The 19591-nt window shown below is 55.0% G+C and overlaps 2 protein-coding genes across 2 annotated transcripts; both read left to right on the forward strand.

The window, feature by feature from the left end:
* Positions 1 to 217: 217 nt before the first annotated feature.
* Positions 218 to 5328, forward strand: LOC308045861 (protocadherin gamma-B5-like; the record flags this gene model as incomplete). The annotated part of the gene is made up of 3 exons (XM_080353369.1): positions 218 to 2651; positions 3903 to 3954; positions 5094 to 5328. 3 exons carry the CDS (start codon positions 218 to 220, stop codon positions 5326 to 5328), a joined length of 2721 nt encoding a protein of 906 aa, XP_080209495.1.
* LOC308045862 (protocadherin gamma-A12-like) lies at positions 5028 to 8328 on the forward strand (the record flags this gene model as incomplete). Its single annotated transcript, XM_080353370.1, has 2 exons — positions 5028 to 7774; positions 8320 to 8328. The coding sequence occupies exons 1-2, from the start codon at positions 5357 to 5359 to the stop codon at positions 8326 to 8328; spliced, it is 2427 nt and encodes an 808-aa protein (XP_080209496.1). The 5' UTR covers positions 5028 to 5356.
* Between the last annotated feature and the right edge of the window lie 11263 nt (positions 8329 to 19591).

A 19591-nucleotide genomic window follows, 5' to 3' on the forward strand; every position in this document is an offset into this window, starting at 1 on the left:
TCCTGCCCCCGCAGGCTGCTCGCTCGCCCGGCGTCGGCCAGAGCGGCAGCGGCACAGGGAGCAGCTGCGAGAGGCGGCACGGATTGGGGAGCAGGGGCGACCGAGCCGGCGCCCACATCGCTCGCTGCCCTCCGGCAGCACCTGCGCTTTTTGGGAGAGGAACTGGAAGGAGGGAAGGCAGCAACAGGAGGGAGGAGCGCGGGGAGCGCTGCCGAAAATGGCGGGCGGGCAGAGGCGAGCAGCCGGGCGAGTGCTGCTGCCCACTTTGCTGCTGGGATTGTGCTGGCGGGCGGCGGCGGAGCGGCTCCGCTACACCATCCCCGAGGAGCTGGGCAGAGGTTCGCTTGTGGGGCCGCTGGCGCGGGACCTGGGGCTGAGCCCGGCGAACCTGCCGGCACGCAAGTTGCGGCTCAGCGAGGACAAGCAATACTTCACGGTGAGCGGGGAGAACGGGAACCTGTACGTGAGTGAGAGGCTGGACCGGGAGGAGATGTGCGGCGAGGCGGCGTCCTGCTCCGTAAGCTTCGAGGCGCTGGTGCAGAACCCTCTCAACGTTTTCGACGTCGAGGTGGTCATCCAGGACGTCAACGACAACTCTCCGACATTCAGCAAGGCTGCTCTGGACCTCGAGATTGTTGAGCTGACTGTTCCATGTGCTCGTTTTCCTCTGGAGATGGCCCGAGACGCGGACGTGGGCAACAACTCACTGCTGACTTACAAGCTCACTGACAACCCGGCCTTCACTCTGGCCATTAAAGAGAATCCAGATGGAAGCAAACAGCCGGAATTAATGTTGGAGAGAGCGTTGGACCGGGAGAAGCAGAGCTCCTTCCAGCTGGTGCTGACGGCGGTGGATGGAGGTGAACCAGTGAGGTCCGGGACTGTGCAGGTTCGCATCAACGTGACAGACGCCAACGACAACGTGCCCGTGTTCAGTAAGAGCGTCTACGTGGCGCGAGTGCGGGAGAATGTGCCTGCAGGATCGCTGGTATTGCGGGTGCGGGCCACGGATGTGGACGAGGGCTCCAATGGTTGGGTGTCCTACTCCTTCGGCAACGTCCCAGACGGCGTCCGCGCGTTGTTCAGTGTCGACAGCGAGAGCGGCGAGGTCAAGACGGTGGGATCCCTCGATTTCGAGGAGAAGAGCAAATACAGCTTCGACCTGGAGGCGAGGGACGGCGGTGGGCTCACTGGTCACTGCAAAGTGCAGATAAACATTACGGACGCGAATGACAACGCTCCCGAAATCACGATGCTGTCGGTGTCGAGCCCGGTGTCCGAGGACGCGCCAGCCGGCACGGTGGTGGCGCTTCTGAAAGTGCGGGACCGGGACTCCGGGGAGAACGGGGAGGTGTCGTGCGAGCTGTTGGATGAGGCGCTGCTGTCGCTTGTAAAGTCGTCGGGCGGCTCGTACAAGGTGGTGACGGCGAGCGCGCTGGATCGGGAGCAGGCGGCCAAACACCAGGTGACGGTGGTGGCCAGGGACCGGGGCCGGCCGTCGCTGTCGAGCAGCACGGCGCTGGTGCTGGAGGTGTCGGACGTGAACGACAACTCGCCGGTGTTCGAGGAGGCCGCCTACAGCGCCTACGTGGAGGAGAACAACGCGGCGGGCGCGCCGATACTGCGCGTGCTCGCGCAGGATGCGGATGCGGGCGCCAACGGGCGCGTGAGCTACTGGCTGGCGGGCGGCAGCGTGGACGCATCGGCGTACGTGTCGGTGGAGGCGCGGAGCGGCGCGCTGTACGCGCAGCGCTCCTTCGACTACGAGCAGTGCCGCGAGTTCGCCGTGGTCGTGCGGGCGCAGGACGGCGGGGAGCCGGCGCGGAGCTCGACGGCGACGGTGCGCGTCTTCGTGCTGGACCGCAACGACAACGCGCCGCGGGTGCTCTGGCCGGCGGCGGAAGCGGGAGACAGAGTGCCGGGGTCGGCGCCGGCGCTGGAGCCGTTCGAGGTGGTGCCGCGTTCGGCCGAGGCCGGGTACCTGGTGGCCAAGGTGGTGGCGGTGGACGCGGACGCGGGGCGCAACGCGTGGCTGTCGTACGAGCTGGTGCAGGCGGCGGAGCCAGCGCTGTTCCGCGTGCGGCTGCACAGCGGCGAGGTGCGCACGGCGCGGGCCGTGTCGGAGAGGGACGCGGCCAAGCAGTGGCTGGTGGCCGTGGTGAAGGACCACGGGCAGCCGGCGCTGTCGGCCACGGCCACGCTGCACGTGGTGCTGGCCGAGAGCTTGCAGGAGGCGCTGCCGGAGCTGAGCGAGCGGGCGGCGGGCGCCGACTCGGCGGCGGAGCTGCAGTTCTACCTGGTGCTGGCGCTGGCGCTGCTGTCCGCGCTGTTCCTGCTGAGCGTGGCGCTGGCCGTGCTGGCGCGGCTGCGCCGGGCCGGGCCGCCCGCCGTCCTGCGCTGCCTGGGCGCGCAGCGCTTGTCCGTGGCCGGCGCCGCCTTCCCGGCCGACTTCTGCGAGGGCACCTTGCCCTACTCCTACAACCTGTGCGTGGCGCCGGGCCGCGCCGTGGCCGAGGCTGCTTGGCTTCCGCCGCCGCTGCCTAGCCTGCCCGCGGGGGAGCTTCTGGGCGGGGAGCCCAGCGGGAAACGGAGCCCGAGCAGCATTACCGGCGCGGGAGAGCCGCCCGCCGACTCCGACGCACCACAGGTCCGTAAGGCCGCGGTCTCTCGTTTTTTTTCCATGAGCATTTCTGTACTTTCTTCCTTTTTCCCCTGTTTTTTACTCGAGTGGTGAGAATAGGGAGTGCTTCTCCTCGTCTCCCTGAAAAAAAAAATATGGGTGTGTTCTCCTCTGACTCATATCAGGCAGGTAATGGCTTCAATTCATTTTTCTTCATTGATCAAAAATATAATTTCATCTGAGAGGTGCTGACTAGAAATCTCATTTGAGTTAGGAACGTGGAAACTGAATGATTGTACACCATGAGAAATGTGATGGATCCACTATATTAGAGAATTTTCCTTCAACATCACTTTTTTCCCAAATTGTACTTGATCTTGCTTGAAAACTGCATGAGATACCATTGGCTTCTTAAAGGAAAGGTGCATATAGGTCCATGAATGGAGAAATTAAATATAGTTCCTTCCTATTTAATGTTCTAGTCTTCCTCCTTGTGCTCTCTTATTTTTTGGTAGATGGCTGCTTTAGTAATTGCAGCATTAATGGGACGGATAAATATTATCCAAGCATGATTTTTTCGAGTAATTGTGTATAAACTATACACACCCTGATTTTCCATATCATAATGAAAAGGGAAATCCTGTGAGTTAACTTTCCGTTCTTAGTATTAGTTGCATCTTCAGGTATTCCAAGAATTTTAGTGATGTTGCCTGAGCAACCTCCCCTCCTCAGGAGTTGTTATATGGAACATGGTCTACATTTACTACTCCCTCCCTGTTGACTGAGAGTGAGATACTCGGTTTCAGCAGATTAACCCTACCTTCTTCCACCTTGAAATAACTAATCTCAGTCAGTCGTGGCAGAATAGTTAATTCCGTATCTCTACTCTGAAATCAGTTGCATGGGAGTGGTGCTCATGAGCACCTTGTGCACCGATTATTGAGATATGTATATTAATTATTATTTGCTGGCCAAAATTGAGGATGCATGGTGAAACTCTTAAGTGTAATGAGCTCTGCTGATGTTGGTCGTCCACAAGGGAAAAAAAAAAAAAGAGACTTTTTTCATTTTCCACTCAGAGTTCAGAGCAGGCAGTTATTGGTGGCACTCTTGGTTCATCATGCATTCAGGTCCATCTGAGAAGTTTTGGCTCCACAACTTGTGCTATATAAAACAGTATGAGTTAATGTTGGTTGACAACTGTCCTTTCTGTGCTGAATGAGGTCTCTGGGCCTTTCTGAACGTCCATTCTGTTTCTCCTGGGTTTCTGCATTCCCTTCAGAGTACGCACTAGGTGTTGACACTTCTGGGTTCACTGTCAGTCACAGATTCAGGTTCAGTTTCTGATTACAAAGCTTGTGTTGTCTGAAGTGTCAACAAAGGCGAATCGTGAACCCTGAGTCTATAATGAGATCCATTAATTCTACACAATTGGGGTTGGGGAAATGGGGTTGATGTTTGGTGTGTGACATTCTTCTTTCCTGATTGCTTTTTTCCCTGAAGTTACATATTTGGGCCTGCTTGACCTTTTGGATCTGAACAAACCCATTTGTTCGATGCTGCTTTGGCTTTAGACTCCCAAGGGAAGTGTATGGGATTCCGTGAATGGAGGAGTTACAGTTTATTCCTTTGTCGTGTAACTTCTGACTGATTTTTTCCAGGCATGATTTCTCTGAGTTGTCTGTGCAGTACCTTCTTTTTTGTTTGGTTGGTTTTTTGTTTGTTTGTGGGGTTTTTTTTAATTTACTTTTTCTATTTCTGATCTGTCTTTTCCTACAGAGGTCGTTGTATCCACTTTTTTTTTTTTTCTCAAAAGGTTTTCCTTTGTTTAATAAGAAGCACTGTCTTTATGCTAGTTTGTTCGTTGATTTTCTGTTCTCTTTTTGTGTGTATCAATGGAATGGAATATTAATGGAATAGAATTAGTGGAATGGAATATTAATTCCTCACTGAAAGCACGGCTTGTAGTGTAAGATTATACAGAAACCTGTTGGAGAAGGGGGAGAAATTGAGGCTGATTTAGAGCAGACCAACAGTGAAGGGGCTCCTTCTAAAGGAGGATTGGTGCGTTATGCTGTCTTGTCTTGGCCAGGATTTGAAAAATGTGGCTGGTGGTGTTCCAGTATGAGGCTGTATTACTCTGCAGAAAGGATGACAGAGAAATCACCCACAAACAAGTGCTACAAAAAGCTGTGCAATCCGCGGAGGAAATTGTGCTTTCAGAAAAAGGGGATACGCCCTGCAATATTCTACACGTTACACTAAGAAAGCTTTAATCTATGTATCATGGTCACCATAACTAAAATATTTTTCCCCTGCGATAAAATTCACACAACAACGGCTCGGCTGGAGAAGAGCCAACGCAGGAGATCACTGGAGAGAGGCGACATCTCTGTGTCCACTGTCCCGTGGCCGCGAGCTGTGGGTGGGACAGGCCGGGCGGGCAGCTCGGGGAAGCGCTCGGTGTCTGCAGTGCCGGGAGGAGGCTGCGGGCGCCGCTGTTGACCGAGGAGGAGCGAGAGGAAGGCCGGAGCGCTGCAGGCAGCCCCGCCCGCTGCGGCCCGGCTCGCTCGCTCGCTGTCTGCCTCGGCGGCCCGGCGGTCTGCGAGCGTCCCCGCGGTGCGGAGCCGTGTTGCAGCGAGGCGGCGGGGCCGGCGGCGGCCGGGAGCGGCGAGCCGTGGTCGGAAGGCGGGGAGCTGCCGTTGTAGGTGGGGTGTCGACGGGGCCGCGGCGGAGATGTGGGCGGCGGGGAGGCGCTGGGGCCGGCGGGAGCGAGCCCTGCTGTGGGGCGTGCTGGTGACGGCGTGGGAGGCGGCGTGGGGGCAGCTGCGCTACTCGATTCCCGAGGAGATGCCCAAGGGCTCGTTCGTGGGTGATGTGGCCAAGGACCTGGGGCTGCAGCTGCCAGCGTTCGGTGACCGCGCACTGCGCATCTTGGACAAAGGTAGCACGCAGTATTTCAACCTGCACGGGAAGACGGGACATTTAGTGACGGCAGAGAGGATAGACAGAGAGCAACTGTGCCGGCTCGTGCAGCAATGCGTGCTGCGCTGTGAGCTGATAGTGGAGAGAGAAATGCAGGTTTATGAAATCGAAGTGGAGATCACGGATATTAACGACAACGTCCCCAGCTTCCGAGAGGGAGAAACAGAACTGAGAATGAGCGAGACGACAGCACCAGGATCGCGGTTTCCCCTGGACGAGGCTTACGACCCGGACTCGGGACAGAATTCTGTGCAGAGCTACGAGCTAAGCGGCGACGAGCACTTCTCGCTGGCCGTGCAGGCGGGCCCCGGCGGGGATCAGCGTCCCGAGCTGGTGCTGGCGAAGGCACTGGACCGGGAGGAGGCGGCGTTTCACGAGCTGGTGCTGAGGGCGAGCGACGGCGGCGAGCCGGCGCGGACGGGCACGGCGCGGATCCACGTGGCGGTGCTGGACGCCAACGACAATGCGCCCGTGTTCAGCCAGGCGGAGTACACGGTGCGTGTGCCGGAGGACGTGCCCGTGGGCTCCACCCTCGTCACTGTCACGGCCACCGACCCCGACGAGGGTCCCAACGGGCACCTGAAATATTCACTGAAGAAGGCGACGGACATGGCATTGGACGTTTTCCGGATGGACGCTGAAACGGGAGCGATCACGCTGGTACGGAGCCTGGACTTCGAGAAGGGCGATTCCTACGAAATGGAGGTGCAGACACATGATGGCGGGGGCCTCTTCGACAAAACGAAAGTGGCGATCACCGTGACAGACGTCAACGATAATCAACCCGAAATCACGGTTTCATCGGCGGTGAGCGAGATTTCTGAGGACGCCCCGACCGGGACCGTGGTGGCCCTGCTGTACGTGCAGGACCGGGACTCGGGAGCGAACGGCGAGGTCCGATGCTCACTGGAGGGGGCTGTCCCGTTTCGGCTGCACAGCTCGCGGGGCAGCTACTACAGCGTGGTGACAGCTCGGGAACTGGACCGGGAGCAGGTGTCGGAGTACAACGTGACGGTGCGGGCGACGGATGGCGGGTCGCCGGCGTTGTGGAGCAGCGCGATGCTGTGTCTGCGGGTGCTGGACGTGAACGACAACGCGCCGGTGTTCGCAGAGGCGCGCTACAGCGCCCGCGTGGCCGAGAACAACGCGGCGGGCGCGCTGGTGCTGAGGGTGCGGGCGTGGGACGCGGACTGGGGGCAGAACGCGCGCGTGCGGTACCGGCTTGGGGAGGGGCGTGTGCGGGGCGCGCCGCTGTCGTCGTACGTGTCGGTGGAGGCGGAGACGGGCGCGCTGTACGCGCTGCGGTCGTTCGACTACGAGGAGGTGCGCGAGGTGGGGCTGTGGGTGCGGGCGGAGGACGGCGGCGCGCCGTCGCTGAGCAGCAACGTGTCGGTGCGTCTGGTGATCGTGGACGAGAACGACAACGCACCGCAGGTGCTGTACCCGCCGGCGGCGGCGCTTGCGGCGGGCGCGGGCTGGGCGGGCGTGGAGCTGGCGCCGCGCTCGGCGGAGCCCGGGGCGCTGGTGGCCAAGGTGGTGGCGGTGGACGCGGACGCGGGGCAGAACGCGTGGCTGTCGTACGAGCTGGCCAAGGCGACGGAGCCGGGGCTGTTCCGCGTGGGGCTGCACAGCGGCGAAGTGCGCACGGCGCGCTTCCCGCTGGCCCGCGACGCGGCGCGGCACAGCCTGGTGGTGGTGGTGAAGGACCACGGGCGGCCGGCGCTGTCGGCCACGGCCACGCTGACGGTGGTGCTGGCCGAGAGTGTGGCCGAGCTGCTGGCCGAGCTGGGCAGCGCGGCATCGGCGGCGGCGCCGGGCGAGCCGGCCGGCAGCCTGACGCGCTGGCTGGTGCTGGCCGTGGCAGCCGTGTCCTGCCTCTTCCTCGCCTTCCTGCTGCTGCTGCTGGCGCTGCGCCTGCGGCGCTGGCGCCGCTCGCAGCTGCTGGCGGCGGGCAGCGGCGCCTTGCGCGGCGTGCCGGCCTCGCACTTCGTGGGCATCGACGGCGTCCGCGCCTTCCTGCACTCCTACTCGCACGAGGTGTCGCTCACGGCCGACTCGCGCAAGAGCCAGCTCCGCTTCTCGGGTGCCAGCTGCTGCGACACTCTCCCGGCCCGACCGCCGCCCGACGAGCCCGCGCCGATGCTGGGGGAGGACCCCGCCGCTCCCCCGGTGAGTTCCAATGACCTTCCTTTCTCCGCAACGGTTTCCTCTGATGCTTCTCTGCCCTTTCCCCTCCGCATTCCGCTCTGTCCCATGTAGGGAGGTTTGGTTACAGGGAAGGTCAAGCTTCGTTCAGCAACGAGCTGTGTGCTAGTGGCTCTTGCACCCGGGAGGTGAACGTGTGATCGTTGCTCAGAATTATCATAGGCGTGGGAGGGGGAAGAACCGGTACTGTTGCTGGCTTGAGCTTCGTTCGGCTGGGGCTCTGTTCAGTACCAATCTGTATGATGATTTGTCGTGTGTTTCTTCTTCCCAAATAATTTTGGCCTAAGACATGCTAGAGAGGTTTGGTTACAGGGAAGGCAAAGCTTCGTTCAGCAACGCGCTGTGTGCTGGAGGCTCTTGTTCCGGGAAGGTGAACGTGGGAGGCAGGAGAAGTGAAGCTGCTGTTGGCTTGAATTTCGTTAGAGCTGGGCTTTCTGTCTCTAGTAGGCATCAGGTCATTTCTCGTTTTGTCCCCTGACGTGTCATACCGTTTTTCCTGTCATTGTTAGCTCTTCTGAACAATCGTATTGCGTTAGTAGCAAATTGAAGTTTGCATTATTAGCACGGTCATCTGTCTTCCCAACAGCACACGTGCTTGAGTAGGATGAAAGTGTCTTGAAAGGAACATAAGACCCCCGTGTAGAACTGCTAATCGTTTCGGTTTTTCTCAGCCTTTTTGTTTCTCTGTGATAATGTGGATGAGAAACCTCTCTTTTTTGTTCCATATTGCCATGTTTTTCAGTGGGTGGAGGAATGGGCTGGCAACAAGTGGTCCCTTGTTCATATCTGCTTGCTTGTTATAAGAGTGGAAGGGAATTTTAGACTCTGCAATGTGAGTTCCATCTTCACAAAGAAGCTTGGCTAGAATACATGTTACTCCAGCTACACTAGGAGCCCGGGGAGGTTCTTCCTTTGTGTTGTCATATTGTCATCAATTCTTAACTATTAATTCGGGGCTTATGACAAATGTCATAATGGGAGCTTTGGGAAGAGCAAACTGTGTATTCACTACCTACTAAATACCTGAACTATGTACCTACTCTAAGTGCCATAATGTAGGAAAGTATGCTGTGATCCCTTCCTTTCAGCAAGTGTTAACTTACCTTACTTGTTGTAATGATCTGAAGGTTGGTCTTTGTCTCTGCTTATGTGTCGATGCTATGTGTCTCTTTCATTCCACGGGTCTATTGCTGGCCTTTTGAAGGTGTCTTATTTTTGGTTATCACAGTGGTCAGATTCCAACTGAACAAGTTGTGGTTTCATCATTTTGTTTTGTTTTTACAGTTATTGAGCATACACATACACTTCATGTTAAAATTCGAGCATCATGAGCCTTTGAAGTTACTCATGTGCTGAATAGGGGTGATGGTGTCTTCGAGCTGATATATGGATGACTGGGTTTTATTGGACCTGCATGTCACTTGTGCATGTGAGAACATTCTACTTTCTTCAAATTATGGTTATGAGCAGAGAAATCTCTTTGCACACATCCATGTTGTGATGCTTGCTCACAGATTAGGAGAAGTTGTGCATACAACCTTTCTTTCAATGGTATCTGTCTGCAAAGACACATTTCTATTGCATGAAGTTTGGGTAGGAAGAAAAATTCTGTCTGTCCATAGACAGGGCAGGTGAAAGGAGGACTCAGTGACATCCAGGTGCTCTCAAGGATGAATTTAAATTCCTGTAGTGAAGTCTTATAAGTCCTCCCGGTGAGTTTGTCTGACTACACTTTCTGGTGTAATGATTCCTTGCATTGCTTGTTTGTTTAATGTTTTTGGTTTTCTGTACCTGTTCTCCTATATATTTAGATTTACTTGTGACTATCAACATAGCTTCATCTAGCTATGTGTCAGGCATCCATGTCTCTTGCTTTTGCTACAGTGAATGTGAAAGGCAGGAGATGTGAGAGCACCTTTATTTTCTGTTATTGTTAACACGACTTAGTAGAAGTCACATCTCTGAGGAACTGTGTGTGGGATAAAAGAGGGGAGAGATTCTCCCTACACCATTAGTATGATGACCCAGCCTCTGTTGGATGACCACTCCTCTTTTACTATGGCCATTTATCATCCATGTGGTTTAGAACATTTTTGTTTCTCCTCAGAATGGTAGTGAGCAGAGAAATGTACCTGCCTTCTTGGTGTGATCATAGTGTGTTATAGAAGAACAGATGGTCGTTTCCTTGCTTGTCATGTTTAACATGACTTGGGCCTAATGGTGTACCATTCAATTTGAGTGGCTTCTGCTCAATAACTTTATCCTAAGAAATGTTATTCCACCTGATTCCATTCACTTTTGTATATTTCTAACTGTTCCCTTACTTGTTGTCATGAGCTACAACTCGACCCCAAGGTATCTGATCAAATGGGGAAGGTCACATCTGTTCTAGATGTCTGAGTGCAGGTGCAATTCCTGTACACACCTTCTCTCTGCTGCTTCTCTGCCTTTTCCCTGCCGTATTCTGCATCCTGGAGGTTTGGTTATGGAGAAGGCAAAGCTTCATTCAGCAACGCACTGTGTCCTGGTGGCTTTTGGTCCAAGGAGGTGATTGTGGGACTGCTGCTCAGCATTACAGCTGGTGTGGGAGGCAGAAGAAGTGGAGCTACTGCTGACTTGAGTTTTGCTGCACTTATTCTTTTGTCACTTTGTTTTTCATTTTGTTCTATGACGTGGGTTACTGTTTTTCCTGTCAGTATTATCCCTTCTGAATTGACATCTTGCATTATTAGCAAATGGAAGATTACATTTTTAGCAGGGTCACATGTCTTCCCAGCCACACATGTGCTTGAGTAGGGTCAGTTTCATGTCATTACCTGCCTGTCCATATAATAGCACTTGATCTTATATTGTTTATTATCTATTCCAGTTGAAAGTAGTGCATGAGAAAAAGAGTACTACATATTCTTAATAAAGGTACTAGTTAGAGAGGTTCTCTTCTTTTTCTGTGCTACTTACCAGGTAGTGAGCTGTGTTACTTGTAAGGTGGGCCTTTTACGAATACAAAAATATTTATATGTTGAATGGCATGCTAGTTAAAATGTTTTTCTCAAGCCCACCTTTGCTTCACTTATTTCTCATTCTTCCCTTATAAGACAGCTTTTTCATTAAAATGTTGTTATTTAGGATGAATGTAAGCTATTATTGGAAATGCAAGGTAGAGTCATCTGCGCCTGTTTTCGGGTGGGTCTTGTACTTGTCTCATGTGTCAGAGTTCCTCACACAGTCTGTTCCTTAGACAGGAGTGACAGCAGTGTCAATGTTGTGTACCAGAATGAAGTGTGTGTTTTCCACATTGGAGGTACTACTTCCTCAACTGGGAGGCCGTTCCCACATGTTCCTGCAAATTCCCTGTTGCTTGTGGGAATTTCCTTGGTTGAGGCCAAGTGAGCTCCAAGCATTCTGTTGAGGAAGAAGGTGGGAGGGGTGCAATTCCTTGTTGCTGAGTGTTGAATCATGAAATACATGTGTGCACATGACCACTGGTTGGTCACCTTGGTGGTGATCCACCACTGTGGTCTTCCAAAGACAGAGTGGAGTTGGAGAACTGGGTGTTTCCAGACTAAGTATTCTTCTTATAGACTCTATAAACCTTTTATTTGGCCTTCAAACTATGGGTGAAGTGTCATAAAGAAGAGAGTGTTGTCACAGTTTCTGCTGGGGGGCATTACAAACAGCATGGCACTTCATGAAAGGTCAAGATATTTGTGCTGTGAAGGGTTATTCATTTGTGCTTTTTATGTCAGCTTACAGCTTGTTTGGTGTTGTCCCTCGTATAGCAGTGCTTGATCTTTCAATGCTAAGTGTTTAAAGTTGATGCAAATGATTTGTGAGGAAGAGAGTAGCAAGCATTCCTAACAGTGTTACTGGTTAGAAAGGTTGTTTTATCCTTTTGTGCTCCTTACCAGCCAGTGAGAACATTTGGAGTCTTACTGCACACAGAAGGATTTTGTGAGGACAAACTTGCTGACCACGAGAAGCCTGTTCACACAGAGCACCTTGTGGCCTCTTCAGTCAATGGAGGGTTAATCTCCAATGCATCATCACTCTCCTGTCTGTACTTTTCATTTGCTTTACTGTTCATCATAATGTCTTTTACGGAGAGGTGTAGTTAGAGGAGGTCTGTAGCCAAGTATGTAGCGACAGTATGTCCTAATGCTGACAAAATTTTTGTTTCTTACCTGGTAGAATTACTCACAGGATTGCACTATTAGATATATACAGGTATTTTCATTGTGAATGGCTTATTAATTCAAGATTTTAACAAAATTCTGTTGTTTGTTACTTTATTTATCACTATTGTCTTACAACACTGTTGTCTTGTTTTGATTTACTGTTAATTATTTGAAATGCATGTAAGCAGTACCTTAGTAGTGCAACCACAAAATTTCTGAGGAAGGATGAGATTGTTCATAAATACCTGTTCAGTATGGGTGTATGGGAATTGTGGAAGAATGGCAAGGAAGAGAATTGTAAATAAGCTCAAGCAACTGTGACTGAAGTAGAGAAAAAACACATAAATTCACACATTGTTTTACGGATCTTATGTGCTTGACAAGTAGACCATCTCTGTTAGACAACATAGGCATGTGAGAAACTCTAAGGCACCTTACTCTTATGCCTGCAATTCCTGCTTTCTTGTGAGAAAGAGCAGAGCACAGAAGACTGCACCTGCTTGAAGCTGTGAAATACAGGCGAACACAGCAGGCCCAGTGATGTACCAGGGCTGAATTCTGTAGCTCCTGTATCTGTGCTTGTGTCTTTAGATGTTAGGACCTTAGATGCTGTTTTGGAGAACCCTGGTAGAGGGTTAACTAGAATAAATTTGCTCTTTGCAGTTGCATTCATGGCCTTTGGTTGTTCTTGCAATCTGCCTGTGCTGGCTCACACAATGGGTAAGTGACCCTCTTTTCTGTATCTCTCCATCTGAAGTAGACTGTGACTACTTCTTTGTGAGAACAGCCTTGTTGCTGATGAAAAGTCTGTTTTCACAGCAATGTTATGGCTGTGCAATAGTTTACACTGCTACAGTGGAAGAAGCTTGTAAAGGAGAAACTGAGTCGTGTAGGCCGTGTCTTTGTATATTTCGAGGGAGAAGCAAGAGTGGCATAATGAGGAACTGAGTTACCACCACCCACAGTAGTCATCTATGGAGCCATCTCTTGTTTGGATCAAGCAGAGTTTAGGGAAGTCTACTGTACCTGTAGTTTCCAAATTTGTGGTCTCTCTATAACTTGAAACAATGCAGCTGCTCTTAATGTGCCCTGCTGTCTCCATGGCCATGAACCAAGATTTGCTGGTTTTCAAGTGACTCTTGCATTCTGTGATTTCCTTTCGTTGTTGAGAGGAGGTGGTATTATCGTACAAAGAGGTACTGAGGAGGATCAAGTACTTTTCATAGGTGATTAAAGGTTTTACCCTTGTCATTTTCTGACAACCCCTTTGTATTATGGATGTAAATCGTTGTATTGGTATCATAAGCAAACTGCCTTCTCTAGTGCTGCCCTTCTGACTGGTAATTGTAGTATGCTGGGCACGTGGGAACCTTTCTGCTGCAAGTCCGTGTTACTAGACGTGCATAGTTACCTTGTTCACTAACGGAGGTAATTCTGAATAAATGCTTTAAGATGTAGGACTGGATTTTCCTTTCTACAAGAGCTTCTCCTCTGAAGTACGCTACAGCTACTGCTCCTCACAACTCGTACAACTGAAATAAAAGAGTTGGAAAGATGAGTTGCAGCAAGAGTAGAAGCTGTTGATATATGTCGGACATTTACTGCACAGTGCACCTGTGCTCTGCTGTATGAAATCTGCTCACTCCTCCACCGCTCGGGAACACGTTCCCTGCCAGACTCTTCACTTCCACGATGAACAGAGCTCCCTGATTCGCCTTGCCAGGGATATGATCAAAGTCGCCAAACTGAAAGCCGAATCTGGCTTTTCCGTAGCCAATGGCACCGACTCGCGGCAGCTGCTGAGAGCGCTGGTCGGAGCGCAGGGACCGAAGCCCCGGGCGGCATCAGGCGGTTGCGGTGGCGTCGCGGCGCCTCCGGGTGCCGCTGTTGGCCGAGGCGGAGCGGCGCTGGAGCCGGAGCCGCAGCCGCAGCCGCCGCAGCGTCCTGCCCCCGCAGGCTGCTCGCTCGCCCGGCGCCGGCCAGAGCGGCAGCGGCACGGGCAGCAGCGGCGAGAGGAGGCGCGGACTGAGGAGCAGCGGCGTCCGAGCCGGTGCCCACATCGCTCGCTGACCTCCGGTGGCCCCCGCACTTACTGGGAAAGGGGCTGAAAGGAGAGAGGACACCGGCAGGAGGGAGGAGCGCGGCGAGCGCTGCCGAGAATGGCGGGCGGACAGAGGCGGCGGCGAGCAGACGGGCGAGTGCTGCTGCCCGCTTTGCTGCTGGGCTTGTGCTGGCGGGCGGCGGCGGAGCGGCTCCACTACACCATCCCCGAGGAGCTGGGCAGAGGTTCGCTGGTGGGGCCACTGGCGCGGGACCTGGGGCTGAGCCCGGCGGACCTGCCGACACGCAAGCTGCGGCTGGCGTCTGCCGCGAAAAGGCAGGTACAATACTTCACGGTGAGCGAGGAGAATGGGAACCTATACATGAGCGAAAGGCTGGACCGGGAGGAGATGTGCGGCGAGGCGGCGTCCTGCTCCGTCAAATTTGAGGCGCTCATGCAGAACCCACTCAACGTTTTCCACGTCGAGGTAGCCATTCAGGACGTCAACGACAACTCCCCGGCCTTCAGCAAGGCTGCTCTGGACCTCGAGATCAATGAGTTCACGTCTCCCGGGGCACGTTTTCCTCTGGAGATGGCCCGAGACGCGGATGTGGGCAGCAACTCACTGCTGACTTACCAGCTCACTGACAACCCGGCCTTCACTCTGGCCGTGAAGGAGAACCCGGGGGGAAAGAAGCATCCGGAATTAGTGTTGGAGAGCGCGCTGGACCGGGAGAAGCAGAGCTCCTTTCAGTTGGTGCTGACAGCCGTGGATAGCGGGAACCCCGTGAGGTCCGGGACTATTCAGGTTCGCGTCAACGTGACAGACGCCAACGACAACGCGCCCGTGTTCACTAAAAGTGTCTACGAGGCGCGATTGCGGGAGAATGTACCGGCGGGTTCGCTGGTGCTGCAGGTGCGGGCCACGGATGCGGACACGGGCTCCAACGGGCGGGTGTCCTACTCCTTCGGCAACGTCCCAGACGGCGTCCGCGTGTTGTTCAGTGTCGACAGCGAGAGTGGCGAGGTCAGGACGGTGGGTCCCCTCGACTTCGAGGAGAAGAGCAAATACAGCTTCGGTCTGGAGGCGAGGGATGGCGGCGGGCTCACCGGTCACTGCGAAGTGCAGATAAACATCACGGACGAGAACGACAACGCTCCCGAAATCACGATATTGTCGGTGTCGAGCCCGGTGCCGGAGGACGCCACGGCCGGCACGGTGGTGGCCCTGCTGAACGTGAAGGACCCAGATTCCGGGGAGAACGGGGAGCTGTCGTGCGAGCTGTCGGGCGAGGCGCCGTTGTCACTCGTTTCGTCGTCGGGCGGCTCGTACAAGGTGGTGACGGCGAGCGCACTGGATCGGGAGCAGGCGGCCGAGCACCGGATGACGGTGGTGGCCAGGGACCGGGGCCGGCCGTCGCTGTCGAGCAGCACGGCGCTGGTGCTGGAGGTGTCGGATGTGAACGACAACGCGCCGGTGTTCGAGGAGGCCGCCTACAGCGCCTACGTGGAAGAGAACAACGCGGCGGGCGCGCCGATACTGCGCGTGCTCGCGCGGGACGCAGACGCGGACGCCAACGGCAGCGTGAGCTACTGGCTGGCGGGCGGTAGCCCGGATGCGGCGGCGTACGTGTCGGTGGAGGCGCGGAGCGGCGCGCTGTACGCGCAGCGCTCCTTCGACTACGAGCAGTGCCGCGAGTTCGCCGTGGTCGTGCGGGCGCAGGACGGCGGGGAGCCGGCGCGGAGCTCGACGGCAACGGTGCGCGTCTTCGTGCTGGACCGCAACGACAACGCGCCGCGGGTGCTCTGGCCGGCGGCGGAAGCGGGAGACAGAGTGCCGGGGTCGGCGCCGGCGTTGGAGCCGTTCGAGGTGGTGCCGCGTTCGGCCGAGGCCGGGTACCTGGTGGCCAAGGTGGTGGCGGTGGACGCGGACGCCGGACGCAACGCGTGGCTGTCGTACGAGCTGGTGCAGGCGGCGGAGCCGGCGCTGTTCCGCGTGGGGCTGCACAGCGGCGAGGTGCGCACGGCGCGGGCCGTGTCGGAGAGGGACGCGGTCAAGCAGCGGCTGGTGGCCGTGGTGAAGGACCACGGGCAGCCGGCGCTGTCGGCCACGGCCACGCTGCACGTGGTGCTGGCCGAGAGCTTGCAGGAGGCGCTGCCGGAGCTGAGCGAGCGGGCGGCGGGCGCCGACTCGGCGGCGGAGCTGCAGTTCTACCTGGTGCTGGCGCTGGCGCTGCTGTCCGCGCTGTTCCTGCTGAGCGTGGCGCTGGCCGTGCTGGCACGGCTGCGCCGGGCCGGGCCGCCCGCCGTCCTGCGCTGCCTGGGCGCGCAGCGCTTGTCCGTGGCCGGCGCCGCCTTCCCGGCCGACTTCTGCGAGGGCACCTTGCCCTACTCCTACAACCTGTGCGTGGCGCCGGGCCGCGCCGTGGCCGAGGCCGCTTGGCTGCCGCCGCCGCTGCCCAGCCTGCCCGCGGAGGAGCTTCTGGGCGGGGAGCCCAGCGGGAAACGGAGCCCGAGCAGCATCGCCGGCGCAGGAGAGCCGCCCGCCGACCCCGACGCACCGCAGGTCTGTAAGCCCGCGCTCTTTCGCGTTTTCCCTTGAGCTTTTCTTCATTTTCGTCCCGTTTCCCCTGGGTTTTTCCGAGTACTATGAATGGGGAGTACTAGTCCTTCTCTCTGTGAAGAAATGAGAGGTCGGAGTATTCGTGTCCCACTCACAGCAAGCCTCTCGTGGCGTCACTTTTTGTTTCTTCGGTGTTTACAGGTTCGGCTTCAGCTGAGAGGTGTTGATTACAACGCTTGTATTGGGTAGTCACGCGTTAAATTAGTGATCCTGCATGATGAAAAAACTGGTGGACGGTTTGGTTTTGAGAATTGTTTCCATCCTCATTACCTTGAACATGGTCTGAGTAGTTTATGTTATGCAGCTGTATTTGTCTTCCACACTGTTGTTCGCTTTATCTGTAGCTGCACCAACAGTTCAGTACAATTCAATTGCTCTCGTCCAGTTAACAGGCGTGTAAAAAGAAGTTGGACACAATCAGTTTGTCGTATGGTTGCAATGACTCCCCATTGGGTAATGCGAGATACAGAATAGGTACAGGAGCCAAGACAGATGTTTGTGCTATTCCTCTTGCTGTACTCGCAATGCCATTTCCACTGCATGTTTAGGAGAGCAGTGGTTGTGGCGAAGTGATGGGGTGGAAACTTTCGATTCTTTTCCGTACGAAGTGAAGAATTTAAAGAAGAGTTCCTGCTACTTGGGCTCATGAGCCTGATATATCTTTTTCTCTGGGGCTGTGACTCTCACATTTTGTATTTCAAACCCAGTTTTCTTTTGCTGTCCCTGTATCAGCCATTCAAACATAACCACTAGAAGTATTCATGGCGGGAACTATGGTTTTGTAAAAATATGAAAAGATCGTAATATTCGGCACCTTAAAATAAGATTAAATATTGTACTTTTTATATTTAATGTAATTAACAAGTTACTTTCCCCATGTAGAAGAAATAACACTTCATTCAGTACTGTAACATAAAAATATTGTGTCATATAATAATACTGTGTTCAGTTTTGGGCCTCTCACTACAGTAAAGACATTGATGTGCTGAAGCACATCCAAAGAAGAGCAACGAAGCTGGTAACGTGTCTGGCGCACCGGTCTGCTGAGGAACAGCTGAGGAAACTTGGGTTGTTTAGCTTAGAGAAAATGAAGCTGAGGGAAGATCATATCGTTGTCTACGACTACCTGAAAGGAGGTTGCAGCGTCTTTTTTTCCGAAGTACAAGAGCTACGAAATGAGTAAATAGCCCACGGTTTGCCAGGGGAGGTTTAGACTGGATATTAGGAAAAAATTATTCACTGAAAAGTGTGCTCAGGCATTGGAACAGGCTGCCCAGGGAAGTGCTGGAGTCACCATCTCTGGACATATTAAAAAGACGTGTAGATGTGCTGATTAGGGACGTGGTTTAATGGTGGACCTGGCAGTATTAGGTTAATGGTTGGACACAATGATCTTGAAGGTCTTTTCCAAACTAAAGTAATCTAACAGACACCGTTGAAAAGCACGGCTTAGAGAAATGCCGAAATCGCAGGTGTTTATTTAAGGGAGTATCTTCATTACTACGATTGATCGGGGTGTGGGGGAACTAGTGGGGCTGTATGACACACAGAATCACGATCTGCAGAATGAGTGAGAGAAACATAATGCAAGCACGACTGCTACAAAAAACTGCGACTCGTGGAAGATATTATGCTTTCACGCTACTGGGATAAGACTCGTAATATTCTACATGTCATATTTTGCTTTACATAAATGGCCCTCACAGATGCGTTTTTCTCGTGCGGTGGAAATAACATAACTATAGGACGTCTCCTATTTCCTCCTTGTAACCACATCGAGGATCAAGGAATAGCTCGTCTGGAGAAAACTCGAAGCAGGAGATCACCGCTGGAGAAAAGCGATGTCACCGTGGCCACTGTCCCGTGGCCTCGATCTGTCGGTGTGACAGTCCGGGCAGGCAGCGCTGGGCAGCGCTCGGTGGCTGCAGTGCCGGGAGGAGGCTGCGGGCGCCGCTGTTGACCGAGGAGGAGCGAGAGGAAGACCGGAGCGCTGCAGGCAGCCCCGCCCGCTGCGGCCCGGCTCGCTCGCTCGCTCTCTGGCTGGCTCGGTGTCCGGGCGGTCTGCGAGCGTCCCCGCGGTGCGGAGCCGTGCTGCAGCCGGCGGCGGTGGCCGGGAGCAGCCAAACAGGGGTCGGAAGCAGGAGGCGTCGGCGGGGAGCTGCCGTTGTTGGTGCGTGCCGGCGGGTCCGCGGCGGAGATGTGGGCGGCGGGGAGGCGATGGGGCCGGCGGGAGCGAGCCCTGCTGTGGGGCGTTCTGGTGGCGGCGTGGGAGGCTGCGTGGGGGCAGCTGCGATACTCGGTTCCTGAGGAGGTTCCGAAGGGCACGTTCGTGGGTGATGTGGCTAAGGACCTGGGGCTGCAGCTGCCGACACTCCAAGATCGCGGCGTCCGCATCATAGACAGAGGAAGGACGCAATATTTCGCCCTGAACAGGAAGACGGGACATTTAGTGACGGCGGAGAGGATAGACAGAGAGCAGCTCTGCGCGAGTGTGCAGCAATGCGTGCTGCGCTGTGAGGTGATAGTGGAAGGAGAAATGCAGGTTTACGAAATCGAAGTGGAGATCACGGACATTAACGACAACGCCCCCAGCTTCAAGAACATTGAGCTGGAAGAGAAAATAAGCGAGATGACAGCCCCAGGATCGAGATTTCCCCTGGCTGGGGCTCACGACCCGGACTCGGGACCGAATTCTGTGCAGAGCTACGAGCTAAGCGGCGACGAGCACTTCTCGCTGGCCGTGCAGACAGGCCCCGGCGGGGATCAGCGTCCCGAGCTGGTGCTGACGAAGGCGCTGGACCGGGAGGAGGCGTCGTTTCACGAGCTGGTGCTGAGGGCGAGCGACGGCGGCGAGCCGGCGCGGACGGGCACGGCGCGGATCCGCGTGGCGGTGCTGGACGCCAACGACAATGCGCCCGTGTTCAGCCAGGCGGAGTACACGG

This window comes from Nesoenas mayeri (assembly GCF_963082525.1).
Source record: "Nesoenas mayeri genome assembly, chromosome: 14".
Taxonomy (NCBI): domain Eukaryota; kingdom Metazoa; phylum Chordata; class Aves; order Columbiformes; family Columbidae; genus Nesoenas; species Nesoenas mayeri.